The sequence below is a fragment of the Procambarus clarkii genome, chromosome 8, assembly GCF_040958095.1.
Source record: "Procambarus clarkii isolate CNS0578487 chromosome 8, FALCON_Pclarkii_2.0, whole genome shotgun sequence".
NCBI lineage: Eukaryota > Metazoa > Arthropoda > Malacostraca > Decapoda > Cambaridae > Procambarus > Procambarus clarkii.
Genome location: NC_091157.1, coordinates 40,499,931 through 40,523,172, shown reverse-complemented (window position 1 = coordinate 40,523,172; position 23,242 = coordinate 40,499,931). Strand labels below are relative to the sequence as shown.

Here is a 23,242-nt window from a genome sequence, read left to right as displayed (position 1 = left end):
GCCACAACGAAGGGAAATGCCTGTGTTTGACAACGACATTGCAGTTGGTGAGTGTCAGAGAAGGAAAAGTGATAACATTCTGTCAGTTCGGTGGAAAGACAAAAGAGAGGTGAACTTGTTGACAACAATTCATGATGGAACAATGGTGAACAGTGGGAAAGTGAGCCATAAAACAAACGCACCACTATATAAGCCAGACTGTGTTTTAGACTATAATATCAACATGCGGTTGATTGATAAATCAGACATGATGATTGGCACTGCAGAGTGTGTGCGGAAGACATGTAGGTGGACGAAAAAAGTGTTCTTCCATCTTGTGGACATGAGCATGCTGAACTGTTTCAACATGTACCTTGTGAGAACTGGACGTAAGCCCACTTTCCGTGACTTTGTATTTGATGCTGCAATACAGTTATTAGGAAAGTTTGCAAAAGATGTCCCAGGTATTCAGCGGCCCATCATAAACCCACTGTTGCAGCATGCTGGTACTCCACGCCTCGCTCACACTGAAGGCTTCCTAGCACACAAACTTAAGTATTTGCCACCTGGTGTGAAGCGTGTAATAGCCCAACGTGATTGCTTGGTGTGTAAAACAACGACACGTAGAGACAAGAAACGGAAGCTTGTGCAAACATGGTGTGAAACGTGTGGTATCCCATTATGTGCTGTCGACTACTTCAATGACTACCACAGTCTAGAAATCTTCTAAGTGTGCTTCAAAGTGTGTATAGCGTGTGCGAGTGTGTAAATATGTAAACATATAAGCAGAACATATAATATAATAGACTGTAATGACATATTATATTGCCGTTATTGAAAACATTTGTGTGCGCCTGTGTATACTCAAATATGCAACAATTATTGATACAAAATATGTTCAAACAGTATTTGAAACACAATTAGTGAAAAAAAATTAGATAAAATGCGCTTAGACATTGTAAATAAATAGCGCGAAAATATATTTGTGGCAACTCTGGCTGTTTGAGGACCGCGCACAACATCTCCCGGGCGTGTACTGCATGAGCGAACATGCAGATTGTGACGTCATCGCAGAGCTTCTCGGCTCTATTGCAACAAAAGTAAGTACAATAGAATTTTTTTTTTTTTTCCCGTGATCAGTAAACAGAACTTAACAGATTAGCAAAAAAAAAAAATTTTTTTTTTTTTCAAAATGACATGCGCCTGTGTGGATAGCAGGATATTAGACCCCGAGCATGTTAAGGGTTAAAGCAATGACCTCAGTAATGGTTTCTTTGCTTATTTCTAATTTCTTTGGTAGGTGCCACAAGAACAATATAATACCACCAACACCACAACTACGATAAAACACAGCAAGGTGCCAGAGCAAGACGCACAATGCAACCACTCGCTATGAATGCCCAGGGGCACCTAAGCATCCCAGCTTTGTGTCTCCAGGGAGGTAGAGCACACTGTGACGTCATGTACCCAGCTCATACCTCTCTCTACAATCTTTCACCCACAAGACCATCATTCATTTTTCTTGCAATAAGTATGTGCCACCTCAGCAGTGCAAAGCAAATGTTTGACAAATACTGTACTGATGAGATTTCTGAAAGTACTTCCCATAATGGATGCCCAAACTATATCCCCACAGAGTACAAAGAAAAATGGAGCCTATAGCGGAAGAGGGAAGAAGAATCCAGTAACTCAGTAACAGTAACAATCCAGTAACACCACTGAATTAAAACACCACTGGGAAAACAGAGGAAGACAAGGTAATTATCAGGAGAATGCACCAAGCCATTATGACTATATAGTACTTGAAAGGGATCAGGATAAGGATTTAGGATGGGATAGGGATGAGAGGGGAAAGGAATAATGCCCAACCACTTGGATGGTCAGGGATTGAATACCGACCTACAAGAAGCGAGAACGTCGCTCTACAGTCCAGTCAAAGATAAGTAACCAAAGAACTCCTATGGACATCCCTGCCATCACATTCAAACCTAAATGAATGATGATGGCTTCAGATGAATAAAACAACTCTGAATATAAAGTACACAACTCTTGCCTATGAAGGAGAGCAGAAAAATCAGGATCATCTCGGGAAGATGATCTGAACAAAGAGTCAAAGAGGAACGAGAAATTAAAGAAAAAACCAGCGTTGAATGTAATGAAACACCATTTTCTGGGTGAGGTCTGGAGGCTACCTGGAGCTTATCAGGCTAATGTATTTTATATTAGACCAGGACATTAGCTATATAGTTCAGACCTACCAGGGACCATAAGCCAGAACCTGGCCCCTTCAGAGAGGTTTCAGGAAGCAATGGCCCTGGAAAACCCCTCTGTGGTTGGGGGTTTTCCTTCTCTGCCATCGACCGGGGTTAGGCACCCAGAAAGGTAGCCATAACACAACAAACCCCACATGGTAAGAAACTAACAACAAAAAATGAACAGAGAGGTAGAACTCCCTTCAATCCCAAGGAAACAAGCAAACAAGCAAACGTAACACACTACTGCCACACCGCTCGTCCGCGCAGCCCTCCCCTCATCAAGAGGGGGGGGGGGCCATACCTCACCGAGCTGGTTGCATAGCACTCCAGTTCGGAAGCTAAGCCTCAACCAACCTAAGCCTCAACTGCCGACCGGTGGAAAGGAGGGTTGCCAGGGAGCCTCTGGGGCTCGCACTGAAAATGGTGTTTCACTACATTCAACGCTGGTTTTCTAGGTAGGGGAGCCCCTACAACTCCCTGGAGCTACATACCCAAAGAGAAGGAAAAAGAGGGACTGACCCCGGGAGGCGGCCACCACAAACTCCTCAACTCAAAGTCGAGACAACTGGCTGCAACCTGCGACCCAAAGCAACACAAGAACGCCCAGGGGCAGACACGCTCACCAAATAACGGGCAGCCAGGACCCTGTACGACCTCCAAAATTCCCATGCCCGAAAATGAGCCCAAGAAACGTTACCAAACACAGCAGCCAAAGTTGCAAACGTCGGAACGTCATGGGCGCAAGGATAGACTGCAGGCTGACTAGACATAATAACCCTGTGGACGACCTGGGAGACCCGAGCCTTGGAACAGGGGAACGAGGGAAACCGGATCAACCCAAAGCGCATCCCCAGCCACCACAGCCAAGGCACGCAGGTAACAGCGAAGAACAGCAACTGGACAACACATGATGCACCCCCGGCGGAACCAACCAAGCATCAAAAACCCAAGGATCCCCTCCGGAAAGCAGCAGACTCGTTTTTCGCCAGAAAAGATGGAGAAGGCTGCAAATGTACAAACCTATCACCAGAACCAAAAGAGCAGAAACCCCTGCGCCGGAAGAGAGCAGGAAGCTCCCCGACCTGACCCCCAAAGGCCAATCCCAATAAAAACATTGCTTTGAAAAAAACAATCTTGAACTGAAGGGGCCACCACAAACCAAGGAGAGGAAAGATATGAGAGCACCCTGTCCAAGGATGGACAGGGTGCTCTCAAATAGCATGCTTTCTCGTGCTATGTGTTACCTCCAGCCTGCTCATGTGCTCAGGAGGCGCATGAGCACGCCGGAGGTAACACATAGCACGAGAAAGTGTATGGAACAAGGCGGATGTGACGTCCACCCCGAACGCAAGCTGGAGCGGCTCAGCCAGAGCCGTACGATACGAGGCGACAGTAATAAGCATCAAATGATGGTCCTGAAAAACCAATAAAGGACAAAACAACCCAATCCGAAAGAGAAGACAACCAACGAAGAGCAAGAAAATGGCGAAAAGACCACCAGGACACCTCATACGGTTGCCAAGACGAAGCTCGCCGGTGGGACACCATCAACGAAGCCACCTGATCACCATAGAGATAGTGATACACCCGCGTCAAAAAGATCAGATGAGAACAGCAGAGGAGAAGGCCGAACCAGCCATGTACCGGACCGGTCCGACCTGCCGAAAAAGGCGGAGCCGCGAGAAACGCCCCGGGTTCGAACACCGAGCAAGCAGTGCCTGAAACCAAGGCTGGGCCAGCCACCTAGGGGCCATGAGAACTACTCTTCCTGGGAAGGACTCCAACCGAGCCAGAACCCGAAGTAACCGCTGGACCAAGGGGAAGAGGTACAGGTAACCCCACCTCGGCCAGTCCTGCCGAAAGGCATCCACCGAGAACGCCTCACAAGCAGGGAAGGACGCCACATAGAATGGGAGATGCTGAGACCATGCCGACGCAAAGAAGTCCATATCCGGAAGCCCATACGTCCGGCAGAGCCAACGAAACAAGTCGGGGTCAACCGTCCATTCCATGAACAGGGGAATGAACCGAGTCATGTCGTCTTCCAGGACGTTGGACACTCCCTGGACATGAACCGCACGGAGAGCCAAACTCAGAGAATCCAGCAGATGAGCCACAAGACCCGGTAAAGATGCATAAATACGCGAGGTGCCAAATACAAACTAAGGAAGGCAACGAAAGTGACAGGCCTGAAGCCCCATCACCAAAGGTGCCAGTCCATGAGACTTTAAGATGGACATAACTCCAACAATAAGGTAAATAACAAATGTAACACAGTATTTTTTAGTAGGGTAATAATTTATAGATACAGTATATAATACGAAATGCATTTTTATTGTGTACAAGAAAAAAAGAGACACTGATGCAAATGCCTCCTGAAGGTCACCTCTTGCAACGAATCCAACGCTCCAACGCACTGGGGTTGATCCATATAGTACATTGAATCGAGGTTGTACTGTACTCTTAACAGTAAGGCTATCAGAAGAGTACTGGAGAACAAGCAGAGAACACAACTCACAAGACTCCAGGTCAAGGTGTCAGTGACCCAACAGGCAGCATGACGGAGATAAAAGAGGCAACTGTCACCCTGTCAGGGTACAGCAACCAACGAACCTGCACAAGACGGGTTGGAACCTGAAAGACACATCCACTGGGCCACCGAGCCCCGACAGGGTTTTCCAGAGCCCATAGGGTGACGACTATGGAAAGTAGGACAAGGTGTTGCTAACCGGTTAACACCCAAATCTAACAAGGGGTAGATGCTAACACTGAAAACCCCTGCGAAGTGTACAATCATGGGGGCCTAGCAGAGGGCCACCAAACAACACCAGTGGAACTATAGCCACACTAGGCAGACCCCTACCAGGCAAATGAAAATAAAAAGAAAAGAAAAACCCCGCAAAAGTGCACCATCCCCAGATGCAACAAGAACCGGTTGCCGGGTAGGTAGCAGGTCGCGCAACACCTTGAAAACCCAACCAGCACAATACCAGTCCCTACCCAAGGCCAAATAAGGGTCCCAAGCCCCAGCTGGCCTCAAGGGTGAGACAAATGCCGAGCAGCAAGAACCCATACGGGAATGGGTCCTGAACGCCCCAGGGAAGATAACCCTGACACGCAGGGGTAGTACTCACAGGGCGCTTAGGGAAGGAAGCCCCTAGGCGCATGCAGCCCCGGTACTGATGAGGAACACCTGGCCACCACACAACACAATAACACAGCAGTGAGCACCACCGAGACAAACACCGCCTAGGAAACTGAGGGCAGAGAAGCTTCTGTCCCTTTTGACATTAGCTTATGAACCGTAGTGCTATGCACCCGGCGTGGTGAGATCCGTGGCTCCCCCTCCCCCTCTCGGGAAGGGGAGGGCTGCGCGAACGAGCGGTGTGGCAGTAGTGTGTTACGTTTGCTTGTTTCTGTGGGACTGAAGGGAGTTCTACCTCTCTGCTCGGTTTTTATTGTTAGTTTCTTACCATGTGGGGTTTGTCTTGTTATGCCTACCTTTCTGGGTGCCTAACCTCGGTTGATGGCAGATAAGGAAAACCCCAACCACAGGGGTTTTCCAGGGCAATTGCTCCCTGAAACCTCTCTGAAGGGGCCAGGTTCTGGCTCATGGTCCCTGGTAGGTCTGAACTCCATAACTAATGTCCCGGTCTAATATAAAATACATTAGCCCGATAAGCTCCAGGAAGTCGTAGGGGCTCTCCTCAGAAACAAGTACATTATCTAGAGACCAAGTAGGCTCGTGGACAAGAAGTAGTAGGCTGAAAGTGATAAAAAGGAAAAGCCAGCTTAAATAAAAATGTCCACATCAAAGGCCAAAGAAAATGGGTATAATAAAGCTAAGCAAATGGAAGCGATAGAATTAGGCACGAGATGCCTCTTGACAAAAAGACAAGACATGAAGGACAAAAAAATTGGAACTAACAATGAAGACAAGCAGTGAATAAACAGAAAAAGATGAAAACGACTGCCAAACAGCTACACACTACTGCCAAGACGAAAGTTGTATATGCGATACCAGAAGATTCGCCATCTCAACCCCTACAGATAGTGGATAACCAGACTGAAAAAAAAACACAAAGCTTGGTGGAGAGCCATGGACCATCAAGGAAGGGCTTTTCCTGTAAAGACATCATCTGTCTGGACAGGAAAAGAAGAACCAAACTGGCAGGAAGAGATAAAGGAAAACTCACTGATTCCAGTCCAGGGGAATGGCATCTGTGAAAACCTCATGGTCAATGAGGGTCACTGCAGCTTGAAGAACCAGAGACCACACTAATGCAAAGAGGTCCACCTGAGGGCAGCTGAAGATCTTGTAATGACAATGCAAGTGCCACACATGCCACTGAGTATTCATAGATGACAGAAACTGGCAAATCCTCAAAGTCAAGAGAAAAGTGTGCAAGCCAGGAGAATGGTATCCCAAACCTGAGCTAAGGAAAATCAGACCTGATATCAAATGAAGCAAGACCAAGAAAGAAAACAAGGACCTACCCTTGCAGCAGAAAGTGAGGCATGTTTGCCCCCACATATGCCGGAGAAAGATGAGACAGTGCAAACTTGTGGAAAAAAGACGAGTCCAAGAGACCTATCACCTCCTGGAAACACAACTGTGGGGGGCGGGGCAAAAGTAAAACCAGCTCAAAAAATGCCAAATGGATAAAAAAAATAATCACTGAATGTAATGAAATGCCACTTTTTGATGAGTCCTTGTTGGCTCCATGTTGCAAGTTGCTCTGGATAGCTCCTCACATATCCAATCGTATCAGGGCCTCGGAAGTCATTAAAAACCTACCAGAAATCAGAGGCCACAACATGGTTCGTTCACTGAGGTCTAAGGAACAGAGGCTACTAAATCACTGAGAAAATACTCAAATTCTACCTACCCACCCAAGGTGTCAGCATTAGGTACTAGTGGCTCAGCTGGTGCACCTTATCAGTCAAGAACTGAGTTAAGGCAAACTGACAATTTTGAAAAGAGAAGGGAGGATCCAGGGGAGCCAATGAGGACCAACCAGAAACCCAGCAATGAATGTAATAAAATGCCCGTTTTCTGGGTCCCTGAAGCTATCCAAACTGATATAGTGCTATATTAGTTGGGGTCATCAGTCACAGAGTCCTCAAGACTACTGGGTACCATGAGCCCGAACCTGGCGTCCCCCCAAAGAGGTGCAGGGAGCAATGGCCCATGAACACTACATTTAAAGTATGTCATACTTGCCATCAGCTGGGGGAGGACCCAGAAAGGTAGGCAAATCAAAACAGACCACTGTCTGATAAAAATATTCGAGTATCCACCAGCCTGTATTCTCATCTTTGTCCTAGTGCAAGCTGCCTCTCCTTCCTGGTAAGTCCCGCTTTTTCTTCTCTGTGGTTAGTTAGCTTCAGGAAGCTCCCTCCAGAAACCAAGCATTAAATGATATGAAATGCCTCTGTATGAGCCCTGATGGCTCCCCAACTCCCTGCCTCCCTACCAAGTTATCAGGTTGGTTGGTATGTTAATGTGGTATTCATCAGCTCCAGAACTGACAAGGAAGAGCGCCAGACAGGCGACACAAAACAATGGAAAATTCACATCTCTGAAGAAGCTAACCAGGGGGACTGGTCAACGGTCACGTAGTCACGAGGTGATCAGAGCTGATACCTTCATGATAATCTACAGGGATTAACCCCTTCACATCAAACATCTTCACATTTTCACATCAAGCAAGCCAAAGCCCTCATATTCAGCTGGAGAGCAGGAGATCATGGGCAGGACAGAACAGTGGGATCAGGAGTGGAGGGTGGAAGTGGGTGTGTGACTCACGGGAAGAACATCATCTCGAGCTCATGTGGAATATCCGGATAGTAAGAACGTCTCTCTCCTGCGCCCAGCACATTATCAATCAAATTATCTTTGCCTTGGTTAGAAACTTTAGTTAGGAAATGTCTATTACAGTGTGTTAAGTAAAGTCATACTCAAGTGTCATTCCAGTGTCTATTAATGGTTCCTGTCTTAGTGATATTGGGCTTACTGTCTCTTTTAACCCCTAGTGACCTAGTGCCCTTAATTATTCAATGCTCCTCCCCCCTTTTGTCCCTTAGTGAATTGTGTCAATACCAAGAGTGTCCCATCGTACTCCCATGTATTCTATAGTATACCCCAAGTGATCTCAGGATTATTCAAGTAACAGGCCAGGATCATGTTACTAATCATTTGTTTCGTACACCTGTCCCAGTTGGATGTTATACAATCTACAGATCCTATGGTTTTCTCCGGTAAACTCAGGGTAGTGGCAGCTCTAATTCTTACTTTGTAAGTCATACGAAGGCTGTAGCAGCTAATATTCCTCTCTCTCTCTCTCTCTCTCCCTCTCTCTCCCTCGCTCACACACTCCTTCACTCTCTCTCACTCGTGCCCTTTGCTCTCCCTCCGTCTCTTGTTCTCTTGCACTCTCGCTCACTCTTTCCCCCTCATTCTCCCTCTCACTTGCTTTTTTTCCCTAGTCTCTCTCTCTCTCTCCCCCTCACTCACTCTCACTCTCTACCCCCACCCCCCCTTTAGTTGCCTATGCAGATCTCAAAGTATATAGAGTAATTGTTTAGGTCCTCGTATGACGGATTGAGTGTTAATATACAGGTACAGTATTACAAGATCGGTAGAGCATCCGTTATTACAATAGCAGTAGCGGGGCTCATATTGGTTATTACAGCCATGCCGAGCATTTTACGGATAAGTAGCAAGATCGACCCTAGCAGTATCGTGAAGTGGAAGTGTTAATTATCTCAAAGAAAGATTTCTCCTGGCCTCTAACTCCTCCTACATATGTAACACATTTGCTTTCACTAGTACTGTAAATTGCTTTTGCAATTAGGAATCAAATGAAGGGAATTAATGTACACTTTGCATACAGGCAGAAATAAGTAGTGTTCATTTATGAGCAAAATTATGGTCCTGATCATATTATACACTCAATTTATAAATATTGCCTGTAAAACATGTCAGTGGCATCTTGAGGGAAACAACAACAGAGCTCGCTGCTTTCAAGAGGGGCAGATAGATTTGAAAGGATAAGGCACAATCATGCAATATGGTTCTAGCATGACAAGCTTCACACTTCACTTTAAAAGATATCAACATTTCAAATGATTTTTCCATCTAGAAATAAACATGAGAAAATTCTTTAAAACTGTTACAGACCTGTGATATCCGTGGGGCATTTGGTGCAGGAGGAGGAACAATGTCTGCCACTTCCATGTTCATAATGCTGCCTTGAATAGCAGCTGCAGAAACCGTTTCAAGAACAGGAAAAGAAGACAATATGCTCGACTTGTGCGAGCCATTATTACCCAGGAGCCAGCCCACTCCCATAGCCCCTCCTAAGCCAGCCAACTGTAATCCTCGTTGTAGAAATTTTGACATTTTTTATGCAGGTAGCCTGGCTGTCTTCTGAATCTGAAAAAAGAAAGTTAAAATAAACAACTTATAAAAAAGCAACACTAACAGATGGACAAATTTGTCAGTCTTAACCCCCTTCAACTACTCTACTTTTTGGTTTACAAGAGGAATAAATTTTGTATTTATAAAAATATTATTTTGAACTGAGCAAGGTTATCTATGACAACTCAGTTAAGTGAGTAGATTCAATAACTATTCAGATTTCTACTATTCAGCGTTTCTGCCCGAAACGCTGCGCGTGCTAGTGGCTTTACAAGACTGTAATTACCATAATTGTATCCTCACATTCCTTATGTACATTCTTGTATATGCATAAATAAATAAATAAATAAATAAATAAGATGTAGTGGTCAGACACTCGCCTGGCGTTCCGCGAGCACTTTGTCATGGGTTCGTATCCTGGCCGGGGAGGATTTACTGGGCGCAATTCCTTAACTGTAGCCTCTGTTTAACGCAACAGTAAAATGTGTACTTGGATGAAAAAACGATTCTTCGCGGCGGGGATCGTATTCCAGGGACCTGCCCGAAACGCTACGCGTACTAGTGGCTGTACAAGAATGTAACAACTCTTGTATATATCTCAAAAAAAAAAAAATATATCTCAAGATATTTATCGAAATATGCTGGCAGCCAAAGTTTTGATCTTGTCCAAGATACCAGCCACCTCAGCACTGGTGATTGTCCAAGATATCAGCCACCTCAGCACTGGTGGTTGTCCAAGATATCAGCCACCTCAGCACTGGTGGTTGTCCAAGATATCAGCCACCTCAGCACTGGTGGTTGTCCAAGATATCAGCCACCTCAACACTGGTGGTTGGCCAAGACATAAACCACCTCAACACTGGTGGTTGGCCAAGACATAAACCACCTCAACACTGGTGGTTGGCCAAGACATAAACCACCTCAACACTGGTGGTTGGCCTAGACATAAACCACTTCAACACTGGTGGTTGGCCAAGACATAAACCACCTCAACACTGGTGGTTGGCCTAGACATAAACCACTTCAGCACTGGTGGTTGGCCAAGACATAAACTACCTCAGCACTGGTGGTTGGCCTAGACATAAACCACTTCAGCACTGGTGGTTGGCCAAGACATAAACTACCTCAGCACTGGTGGTTGGCCAAGACATAAACCACTTCAGCACTGGTGGTTGGCCAAGACATAAACCACTTCAGCACTGGTGGTTGGCCAAGACATAAACCACCTCAACACTGGTGGTTGGCCTAGACATAAACCACTTCAGCATTGGTGGTTGGCCAAGACATAAACCACTTCAGCACTGGTGGTTGGCCAAGACATAAACCACCTCAACACTGGTGGTTGGCCAAGACATAAACCACCTCAACACTGGTGGTTGGCCTAGACATAAACCACTTCAGCACTGGTGGTTGGCCAAGACATAAACTACCTCAGCACTGGTGGTTGGCCTAGACATAAACCACTTCAGCACTGGTGGTTGGCCAAGACATAAACCACCTCAACACTGGTGGTTGGCCTAGACATAAACCACTTCAGCACTGGTGGTTGGCGAAGACATAAACTACCTCAGCACTGGTGGTTGGCCAAGACATAAACCACTTCAGCACTGGTGGTTGGCCAAGACATAAACCACTTCAGCACTGGTGGTTGGCCAAGACATAAACCACCTCAACACTGGTGGTTGGCCTAGACATAAACCACTTCAGCATTGGTGGTTCGCCAAGACATAAACTACCTCAGCACTGGTGGTTGGCCAAGACATAAACCACCTCAGCACTGGTGGTTGGCCTAGACATAAACCACTTCAGCACTGGTGGTTGGCCAAGACATAAACCACTTCAGCACTGGTGGTTGGCCAAGACATAAACCACTTCAGCACTGGTGGTTGGCCAAGACATAAACCACTTCAGCACTGGTGGTTGGCCAAGACATAAACCACTTCAGCACTGGTGGTTGGCCTAGACATAAACCACTTCAGCACTGGTGGTTGGCCAAGACATAAACCACCTCAGCACTGGTGGTTGGCCAAGACATAAACCACCTCAGCACTGGTGGTTGGCCAAGACATAAACCACCTCAGCACTGGTGGTTGGCCAAGACATAAACCACCTCAACACTGGTGGTTGGCCTAAACATAAACCACCTCAACACTGGTGGTTGGTCTAGACATAAACCACCTCAGGATTGGTGGTTGACCAAAACATAAACCACCTAAGCACTGTTGGGTTGGTCTGGACATAAGCCACCTCAGGACTGGTGGTTGGCCAAGACATAAACCATCTCAACACTGGTGTGGTTGGTCTAGGCATAAACCACCTCAGCACTGGTGGTTGGCCAAAACATAAACCACCTAAGAACTGTTGGGTTGGTCTAGACATAAACCACCTCGGCACTGGTGGTTGTCCAAGACATGGCCTCCTTAGCACTGGTGGTAAGAGCATATAAGGTTAGATCACGACAGTTGGCACTTTGTGACTAACTTGAAATCGATAGAGTGAGAGGCCTACGAAGCAAAAACGAAGAAATTTTGGACTGTTAGATTCATAAACCTCATTCTGGAGACATTCATGTATCAACACATTAAATAATCTACAAGCATGAGGGAGAGAGATATGTCTTCAATGCTGGACTTGATATTCACCAAGAAAGAAGAAGAGATACAGTGGGGCCTCGACTTACGATTTTGATCCGTTCCCAGAGACGGGCCGTAAGGCGAAACATTGTAAGTCGAAACAAATTTTCCCACGAGAAATAATGGGAATTGAAATTAATCCGTTCCACACCCCCAAAAATATAAACTTAAAAATACATTTTATACTGAATAAAAAAAATTCTCTAACTACAATACAGTATAGTACATATGTTTATCTTACCTTTATCGAGGACTCTTGTTGGCATATGGAAGATGGTGAGGAGGGGGGATGAGGAGAGGTGTTACTGTTTGGAAGAGGAGTCCCCTTCCATTATAACATCAGGCAGTGACGATTTCTCTAGGGTACACACACTCCTACGTTTTGCCTGCATACAACTAGGACCTGCTTGTGGCTTACTGCTTGTTTGTCTCACTAAAAATGGAGATTTGTTTTTCCCTTTGTTTTAACATTTGTCTGTAGTGATGCATCACAGTGTCATTGAAAAGATTAAGGTAATGGCCTACTGCAGCTTGTACCTGCTTGATGGGGTTCTGGGAGTTCTTCTACTCCCCAAGCCCGGCCCGAGGCCAGGCTTGACTTATGAAAGTTTGGTCCACCAGGCTGTTGCTTGGAGCAGCCCGCAGGGCCACATTCCCACCACAGCCCAGCTGATCCGGAACTTCTCTTAGAAAACAGTCCAGTTTTCTCTTGAAGATGTCCACGGTTGTTCCGGCAATATTTCTTATAGTCGCTGGGAGGACGTTGAACAACCGCGGACCTCTGATGTTTATACAGTGCTCTCTGATTGTGCCTATGGCACCTCTGCTCTTCACTGGTTCAATCTTGCATTTTCTTCCATATCATTCACTCCAGTATGTTGTTATTTTACTGTGTAGATTAGGGACCTGGCCCTCCAGTATTTTCCATGTGTATATTATTTGGTATCTCTCTCGTCTCCTTTCTAGAGAGTACATTTGGAGAGCTTTGAGACGATCCCAATAATTTAGGTGTTTTATCTCGTCTATGCATGCCGTATATGTTCTCTGTATTCCTCTATTTCAGCTTGATTTGGGCGAGTCATTTCAGCAAAAGTTTGCAGTTCTTTCCATGCTGCCCACATTTTCTTAATTTTTGAGGAAGGGACATTCTGTACTGCCTCTATGGTTATCCTGGACCATTCTCAAGTTCATTGTCTTGAGAATGTCAAGACAATCGACTTGAGAATGGTCCAGGACAGACCGAAACGTTGTCGTCCCTTCACCTTCTAGTGTGTGGTCTGGTCAACATCCTCACATGTGTTTTCATATGTTGAACCTTACCACTGACTTTCTTGGGACCCATGGCAAGATATATAATAATTACTTTTATGTTCAAAAAACAAAAAATCACCAAAATACAGTGGAACCTCGCATAACGATTGCCCCAAAAGACGAACATTTTGGATAATGAACGGACCGATCGGCATCAAATCGTCCCGTATGGCGAACGCTGGTTTCAGCAACGTCAACACCACATGGTGGGGTCGCGCTGCTTCTTGCACATTCTTAGACGCCTCCGACGATACACATAAATTATGTTGTTCTTGTTTAAAGATGCTAATGATGCTGGGATATAAAGGGGTGACTGCTGAGATGTTGCAAAGCATTGACGTTTTTGTAGGAAAAAAGAAATGAAATATCTGATATACAACAAATGTCAAAAAGGTTCGTTCGCTGTTCGGCAGGTAGGCTGCTCCATTATAACAATCATTCTTTGTTTCAAATGTGTTCCATTTGTTTTGTATTTGTCATTTACGTCTCAATAATGGAGAAGCCTACCTTACATATACACTCAACAAACCATTATGACATTTTCCATTCTTCAAATGTGCTCAATATTTATTTTTCATTTGTCTTATAGCAAAAGGTTCGTTCGGTAGTCGGCAGGTAGGCTGCTCCATGTTTCTTACATACAAAAAACGTAAATAATAAAAAAAATGAAGAATTTTGAAAACCAGTACAAATGTCAAAAAGGTTTGTTCGATGGTCTACAGGTTGGCTGCTCCATGTTTCTTAAATAATAAAAAAATAAAAGAACTGTTGAAACAATTTGAAAAATGGACAAATGCCATAAAGGTTCGTTCAGTGTTTGTCGGGTAGGCTGCTCCATTATTGAAACGTAAGTGACAAATACAAAACAAATGGAACACATTTGAAACAAAGAGAGATTTGACAAATACAAAACAACACATTTGAAACAAAGAAAGAGTGTCATAATGGAGCAGCCTACCCAACAAACACTGAACGAACCTTTTGCTATAACGAATATGAAAGACAAGGGCTGCTGGCTGGGTTAGTACTGCGTGAGCAACCATTTGTGGCACACGTGCCTCTGGCTCTCAAACACCTGTCCGACATGGTGTTGAAAGACTGCGCTCAGTCGGTGCAATTCAGACCCTATTGTTTGAAGAACATAAGGGTCATAACATTGGTGAAGCTAGGCGCAATAAGGGCTTAACACAATGGTCAGATGCCAGTGATACAGCACCTATGAGGATAATACAGCGAGCGTCTCCAGTTGTAGCTCTGAGCCCCACCCTTGCAATCTCCAATTTATATAGATGATACATAGATGAATCGTTTTCTGCGTTCAGTGATGATGCATCTGATACAAGTAGCATAGATGAACAGTGTTAGCGGCTTCCATGGTGGTGGTGTTCATAGATATTTTCAAGAATACCTGAATCTCTTCCTGACTGATGGACACTCTTTGAGGCTAGCTGAATCTCTTCCTGACTGATGGACACTCTTTGAGGCTAGCTGAATCTCTTCCTGACTGATGGACACTCTTTGAGGCTAGCTGAATCTCTTCCTGTGTGGGACCTTACAAAGCGATCTTTTCAAGACTACCTTACAAATTGAGCTTTTCCTATAATCGTTTCAATACTACCTTATGCTTTACAAGCTTGGCTACATACCACCTACAAGTACTAAAGCCAAAGGTGTACATGAGTGCGTTATTTGCAAGCACACAGAATGAAGAAACAGGAAACGAAAATCTATCTGTAGCTGGTGCAAGGAGAACAAAGTCGTGCTGTGTACCATGGACTACTTCGTTGACTATTACACACTTCCAAAGTACTGAGTGTGTAATACAGTGTGTTACTGTGTAAATAGTATGTGAAACTGTACATATTGTAATTTTAGTGAATTTTTACCACGTAATATTGTGACAATAAACATTTATTGTGGCCACATTACTGACACATGTATCACAGTTCCATGGAAAATTATGAACATTCTACTGTATACATATTGTACAGGTCACAAATATGCATCATATACGATAAAAGAAACAAATAAAACCACATTGGAAATACAGAAAAAAATATTTGAAAATATATTTGTGGCAACACGCGGTGCTTGAATGGCCTACACGACTGTGTCTGGGAGCTTCACACACGGGCGACTAGGTCCTGATGACATCACAGCGCACCTTGTCCACGCCCTCACAGCCAAAGTAAGTGGAATTTGGTAATTATTTTTACATAGACATGTTCAGGGAAGGTAATTTATCATTTTACAAAGAAAAATTATATTTTGGGGAACATTTGATGTCATGCACACTGGGAGAATTTCACAATACACAGTGCATCACACTGGTTACATGGGGGACACTCGTTTTGTATGATGTCCGTTTCACATGACGACTATGGAACGGATTAAATTCGTTACTCGAGGTACCACTGTAATGGAATTTCTTACAAACGTGCTCATCACAAAGTGGGTGGCTCTGGTAAACTGAGGCAGGTCAGCCCGTGCCACCAGGAACCATCTACTCGGTCGACCAGAACGCGTATCAACGAAGATCTTTAGTCAACAACACTACTGTAAGTTGAGTCGCATTTTCTGACCAAATTTACATCATAACTCGAAAAAACTATCTAAAAAAAAATATAAAAAAACTTCTTGGCAAAAACTATCCAGTTTTCTCCTGAAAACGTTCACGTTTACTCCAGCAATATTTCTTATACTCACTGGGAGGATGTTGAACAACCATGAACTTCTGATTTTTATAGTGTCCTCTGATTGTACCAATGGCACCTCTGCTCTTCACTCGTTCTGTTCTGTATTTCCTTCCATATTGTTCACTCAAGTATGTTGCTATTTTACTTGTAGAATTGGGACCTAGACCTCCAGTATTGTGTATATTATTATTATTTGTGTATATTAAGTGTATATGTGTACTGTATATTATTTGATACCCCTCTCATCATCTTTTTATGGAGTACATTTGGAGAGCTTTGAGGTGATTCCAATAATTCAGGTGCTTTATAATGTCTGTGTATGCCATATATATATTCTCTGTACTGTATTCCCTCTTTTCAGCAATTTCTCCTGCTCTAAAGGGAGAAATTGCTCCCTTCAGAGTATTTTCAGAATATTGCTGAAGTATCGAGCAGTACTCAAGACAGGACAGCACAAGTGATTTGAATAGTACAACCAATGTGATGGGATCCATGGATTTGAAGGTTCTCGTAATCCATCCTATTAGTTTTCTGGCTGAAGCAATATTTGCTTGGTTATGCTCCTTTAACATTAGATTGTCAGACATCATTATTCCCAGATCCTTTACATACCACTTTCCTACTATGGACTGATTTGATTATGTTTTGTACCCTGTACAGTATTATGTTTATAGTCCTCATTTTTACAATACCTGAGTACCTGGAATTTATCACTGCTAATCATCATCTTATTTTCTGCAGCCCATTTGAAAACTTTAATAATATCTGCTTATAGTTTATCAATGCCTTCAACAAAAGTACTGTACTGTAATTTTTATGGTGATTTTTGTGTCATCTGCAAAAGATGATATGAAACTGTGACTTACATTTTTGTCTGTATCTGATATTGGAAGAAGAAAAAGCCGTAGTGCAAGTAAAATCTCTGTACCTCTGTACCCTGAGGTACAGAGATTTTAACTGCCCTTGGACAATTTTATTTGGCTTACTATTACTTTTTGTATGCTGTTCAATAGAAAATTGAATATCCACAGTCCTACTCTACCTGTTATTCCCACTGACCTCCTTTTATGTGCAAGCACTCCATGATCACATTTATCAAATGCCTTTGCCAAGTTCGTGTATACCACATCTGCATTTTGTTTTCCTTCTAATGCCTCAGTGATTTTGTCGTAGTGGTCAAGTAGCTGCAAGAGGCATGATCTTCCCACTATAAATCCATGTTGGCCTGGGTTGTGAAGGTCATTGGTCTCCATTAAACTGGAGGCCTAACTCCTGATCACTCTCTCAAATACTTTTATTATGTGAGACATTAGTGCCACTGGTCTATAATTCTTATCCAATGCTTAGCTCCCTCCCTTATGTAAAGGAGCTATATCTGCTGATTTAAGAACATCTGGTATCTCACCCATGTCCAACCTATTTCTCCACACTATACTGAGTACCTGTACTACTGGCACTTTGCATTTCATTATTAATATTCAATTCTATGAGTCTGGACCTAGGGCTGAGTGCATGGGCAGGTTGTCAATTTCTCTTTCAAAATCTGACACGCTGGTGTTGATATCAGTTATATTTTCAGCGGTTTGAATATCACGCATAAAAAATTTGTCCAGATCTTTCTATGTGCAAAAAACCAGCATTGAATGTAATGAAACGCCATTTTCTGGGTGAGCCCCGGAGGCTCCCTGGAGTTTATCGGCCTAATGTATGTTATATTAGACTGGGACATTTGCTATGGAGTTCAGACCTACCAGGGACCAGCGCCACAACCTGGCCCCTTCAGAGAGGTTTCAGGGAGCAATGATCCTGGAAAACCCCCTTGTGGTTGGGATTTTCCTTATCTGCCATCGACTGGGGTTAGGCACCCAGACAGGTAGGCATAATAAAACAAACCTCACATGATAAAAAACTAAAACAAAAAACTGAACAGAGTGGTAGAAACTCCCTACAATCCCAAGGAAACACGCACACAAGCAAACATCACACTTTACTGCCGCGTCAATAATCCGCGCAGCCCGCCCCGCCCCAAGAGGGGGAGGGGGGGAGCCCTGGACCTCACCGCACCGGCTGCCTAGCATCAGTTCGGAAGCTAAGCTTTAGCCAACGCAAAAAAAATACTGACCGGTGGGAGGAAGGGTTGCCAGGGAGCCTCCGGGGCTCATCCAGAAAATAGCGTTTCATTACATTCAACGCTGGTTTTCTGTGGGGAGCCCCTACGGCTCCCTGGAGCTTCATACCCAAAGAGAAGGAAAAGAAAGGGCTGACCCTGGGAGGCGGCTGCCACAAACTCCGCAACGCGAAGCCGAGACAACAGGCTGCAACCTGCGACCGAAGGCAACAAGAATGCACAGGAGCAGACGCGCACATAAAAAACAGGTGGCCAGGAACCTGTGCGACCCTCAAATCCCCGGGTCCGAAATGAGCCCTAGACGTCACCAACACAGCAGCGAAAGCTGCAAACGTCTGAACAGCACGAGCGCAAGGATAGACCGCAGGCTGGAAGACCTAAAAATTCTGTGGACGACCTAGGAAACCCGAGCCCTGAAACAGGGAACAAGGAAACCGGATCAACCCAAAGCGCATCCCCAGACACAGTACGCCGCAGGTAACGGCAAAAAAGCGCAACCGGACAACACAGGACGCACCCCTGGCCGAACAATCAAGCATCAATAACCCAAGCACTCCCCCAGAAAGCAGCCATCTTGACCGTCGACAGAAGGACGGAGAAAGGCTGCAAACATACGAACCTACTACCAGTACCAAAGAACAGAAACCTGAACCGAAGGGGCTACCACAAACTGAGGAGAAGATAAGAGGGCACCCTGATCAAGGACCAGGACGGCTCAGGCGACGCATGAGCAGGCCAGAGGTGAAACAAAACACAAGAAAGCGTACTGAACGGCGCAGATGTGACGTCCACCCTGAACGCAAGCCAGACCAGCTCCGCCAGCGCCGCACAAAATGAGGCGACAGTAAGAAACATCAAATAACTGTAGTCCTGAAAACTCAAGAAAGGACAAGACAACCCGATGTGAAAGAGAAGACGACCTACGAAGAGCAAGAAAAAGGTGCACAGAAACACCAAGAACATCATACTGTCGCCGAGACGAAGCTCGCAGGTGGGACACCATCAACAAAGCCATCTGATCACCACAGAGATGGTGATAAAACCAGACGTGAAGAGCCGAGGAGAAAGTCAAACCAGTCACATACAGGACCGGTCCAACCTGCCGAAAGAGGTGGAGCCGCGGAAAAATGCCCCGGGTTCGGACACCTATTAAGCATCGTCTGAAAATAAAGCTGGGCCGGCCACCAAGGGACCATGAGGACTACTCTCTTGGGAATGGGCTCCAACCGAGCCAGAACCCGAAGCAACAGCTGGACCGGGAGGAGAGGAACAGGTACCCCCACCTCGACCAGTCCTGCCGCAAGGCATCCACCGTAAACGCCTCGCAGGCGGGTAAGGGCGCCACATAGAATGGGCGACGCCTAGACCTCGCCGACTCGAAGACGTCCATGCCAGGAGTCCATACGTCCTGCAGAGCCAACGAAACGAGTCGGCGACGACTGGCCAATCTGCGAACAGAGGAATGAACCGAGACAGGCTGTCCGCCAGGACGTAGGACACACCCCGGACATGAATCTCATGGTTAGCCAAACCCCGAGAATACAGCAAATGAGCCACTCGAAGGGACCAACACCAAAGGCAAACACCTAAGAGAAACCCTGTGGTTCTGGGAAAGAACCGCCAGAGAACAGTCCGAATGGAGCTGAATGGTTGAGCACCGAGTGACCCGAACCCTACGAAGTGCAAACCAGACAGCCACAAACTCCCGAACCGTGCTGTGAGCCCAACGGACGGACAGACCCCACCATCCCCGGCCGACCTGGTGAGCACTGGTCACAAAGCCCCAGCCGAGAGATGAGCCGTACGTGAACACATCGAGCGAAGGCTCGGGGAGGTGCCTAGGCACGGAACCCTGAAAACCCCACAGAGGAAGCTGGTGACGCAGCACCAACACAAGATAACTGGAGGAATGAACCCAATGATTGCAAGAGAGGTGGAAGGGGAGTCTCCGAAGGAACCAAACAGACGCCGAAGTCAAACCCGACCCTGCAGGCAGACCAGCACGTCGAAGTTCAGACTCCCGCACAACTGCTCGAGCAACCGCCGAGCAACCCGGGACCCCGTCATGAACAGCCGAAGGAGGGACCACAGCCGCAGCAACACTTCTAGAGGGAAGGACAAGGAGTGGCCCAAGAGCCCTAAACAAGACCCAGTCAGATCCGAACCCGGGACAGAAACGAATGGAACGGCCTTCAGATCACCAGGAAACCGAACCCGGCGATCTGGAAAGAACCACACACCTGGCGAGCAGACAAGCAGACCGACTGTGAGCCCACACCAGCCAGTCATTGAGGTAGGCCAGACACCGAATCCCAAGCAGACTCAGACAGGGCACCAAGATCCAGTAAAGATGCGTAAATACACCAAGTGCCACTTACAATCTAGGGAAGGCAACAAAAGCGGCACAATTAGAAAGGAGAAATTGGACTTACTAAATTTGGACAGACCGGAAAAGATTTTTTATTTATGTTGCAAAGACAAACTAAACTAACCTAACCTTCCTAGGCCTAATACAAGCTATCTGAGGCTTAATATACAGTAGTACATATGTGTGCTATACTAGGTCTAGGATTATTCAAGTTTGTTTTTAGCTTCCTTTTTTTCAAACTCTTTAAAGTGAATAGTACATAATTCTAATATCTAATTCCTTAGTATGTCAGTGTTTGTACTATGGTGCACATAGTTACAAAAGGTACTATCTAAACAAGAGGTTGGGTTGCCATAAGGCATGTTTTAACTGATGATTGGTTTACCTGGTATACTCCATTACAACTATATAGCATAGTGAAAAGGACATGAACATAATATACAGTACGTATAATGGTGTTGGGCTCTGGGTGATAATATATGACCTAATTGGCACCACATGGGCGAGAACATAGATTGAAAGAATGGCGTAAGCCACCAATGTGGCACACACACACGACAGCAGGCTCTTCCTAGTACACGTAACTATGAAATGGCAGCAGAATTTTTGTCATAGGTCAAGGTAAACTCCATTGCATCCACAGAGTTATTATATATACATAATTGCATCATACAAATAAAACCCAGACAGTAATTCTTTAAATCGTAATATGACAATAATTGCATTCCCCCAAGTAATATTTATGATGACACTTAACAGCATTCACCTAGAACAGAAACATGTAATCATGAAATGGTATCAGGATTTTTTCATGGGTCAAGATAAACTCCATTACATCCAGAAAGCTATTATATCCCTATTTGCATCATACAAGTAAAACTCAGACAGTAATTCCTTAAATCGTTATATGATTATAACTGCATTACCCCATGAACCCACAAATTACGATAACTGTTGTCTAAGGGTTAAATATAATACTGTAACTGATAAATAAGGGTTCTGATCAACCCGTCCTCTTAAAAATAACGTCACTTTTCGCTGGTATGCGCACTATGGCCAAATTTGGACGTAATTTGAAATGAAATCGACTCACAAAAGTGACGTACTGTTCCGTTTTCTGTTTGAGTCGTCCGGCTTACTCAGCAAGCTTAGGAGAGGAAACTTTTCATTAACGTTTTTCATACCGTTTTGAAACTTTATGAGAATTTCCTGCCCACCTAACCTATCAGAGGACCCTTAACTTACTGTTGTTGAAAAAAAAAATCCCAAATTTATTTTCATTTTTTTTTTCATTTTCAAATTACGTCCATATTCGGCCATACGGGCAAACTGCCAAAAGTGACGTTCTTTTTAAGAGGACGGGTTGTTCTGATAGTATAGTCGAGTTTGTTCTCGACACAATCTAGAATTCCGGGTTCGAATTCTGGGTGGAACAGAAACGGTTGGATGCAATTCTTATCACCTAATGCCCCTGTCCACTTAGGAGTAAATAGGTACCCAGGCGTCAGTCAGCTTGTTGAGGGGTTGCATCCTGGGGGTCAATAATTTCACCTCGGGGGGGGGGGGGGGGGGGGGACTTTGATATAAGCCCTATAATAATATTGGGCTTATATTATTGGTAGGATATAATATATTAAATGCAATACCAGTGCAATTATTAAATGCAATACCAACCTGCAAGTACAATGCGTCCTAGTTAACAACCGATGTTGTGAAGTGTGAGACTTGTTGCAAGTTGAGGTCGCTGCTTGAGATGACAGCAGGGAAGCTACTCTGTGGTAGACGCAATTTGTGCCCAGGTTTCTTGTAATGACTGCACGAGTGGTGCAGCAATGTAACTATAGGTAGTTCTGTATGCTAGACACAATTCGAAATCACTGTAACTGGTAGACACAATTCGTAATCAATGTAACTGGTGTTGTATGATAGACACAAGGTGAACACATACACCACCAGTGTATGTGGTGTTGTATAATAGACACAAGGTGTAGCCAGTGTAAGTGGTATTGTATGATGAAGAACGTGTAACCTGTTGTTGTTAACTCAGTAGCGAAGAGACGCGTAATCTGTGCGGCAGCGGATGTTGTTATGATTCCAGACCGGCATCAGCTGTTATCGCTCGCTTAAACCGCCGTATCAGCATTCCCGTTTTCTCTGATCATCAGACTTTCTAAATGTTACTACTGCTCGGCTTAGATATGGTTACAAGTCATATCAAAATCAAATCAAATGTTTATTCAGGTAAAGTACATACATACAAGGTGAGATACAAACATTGATGGATTTATAGATAAAGCTAGTACATACAATGCCCAAAGTCTCCATGTACTCATGTAAGCATCTACCTCAGTATCATTGTAAAATCTTACTCGTGCATAATCTTACCCTGTTATCATTAAATTTAATTGTAATCTGATTCATATTAGTCATTTATTGGAATTAATTAATT

General features: G+C 44.8%; 1 protein-coding gene across 1 annotated transcript in view; it reads right to left on the bottom strand.

The window, feature by feature from the left end:
- Positions 1-22,904, bottom strand: part of EndoG (Endonuclease G) — a 67,135-nt gene extending 44,231 nt beyond the window's left edge. Inside the window, exons 1-2 of the mRNA XM_045744978.2 lie at positions 22,468-22,904; positions 9,418-9,672 (exon numbers count right to left, since the gene is read on the bottom strand). Coding sequence (XP_045600934.2) covers positions 9,418-9,639 — 222 coding nt within the window. The 5' untranslated portion in view covers positions 9,640-9,672; positions 22,468-22,904. The remainder of the gene's footprint in view (positions 1-9,417; positions 9,673-22,467) is intronic.
- Between the last annotated feature and the right edge of the window lie 338 nt (positions 22,905-23,242).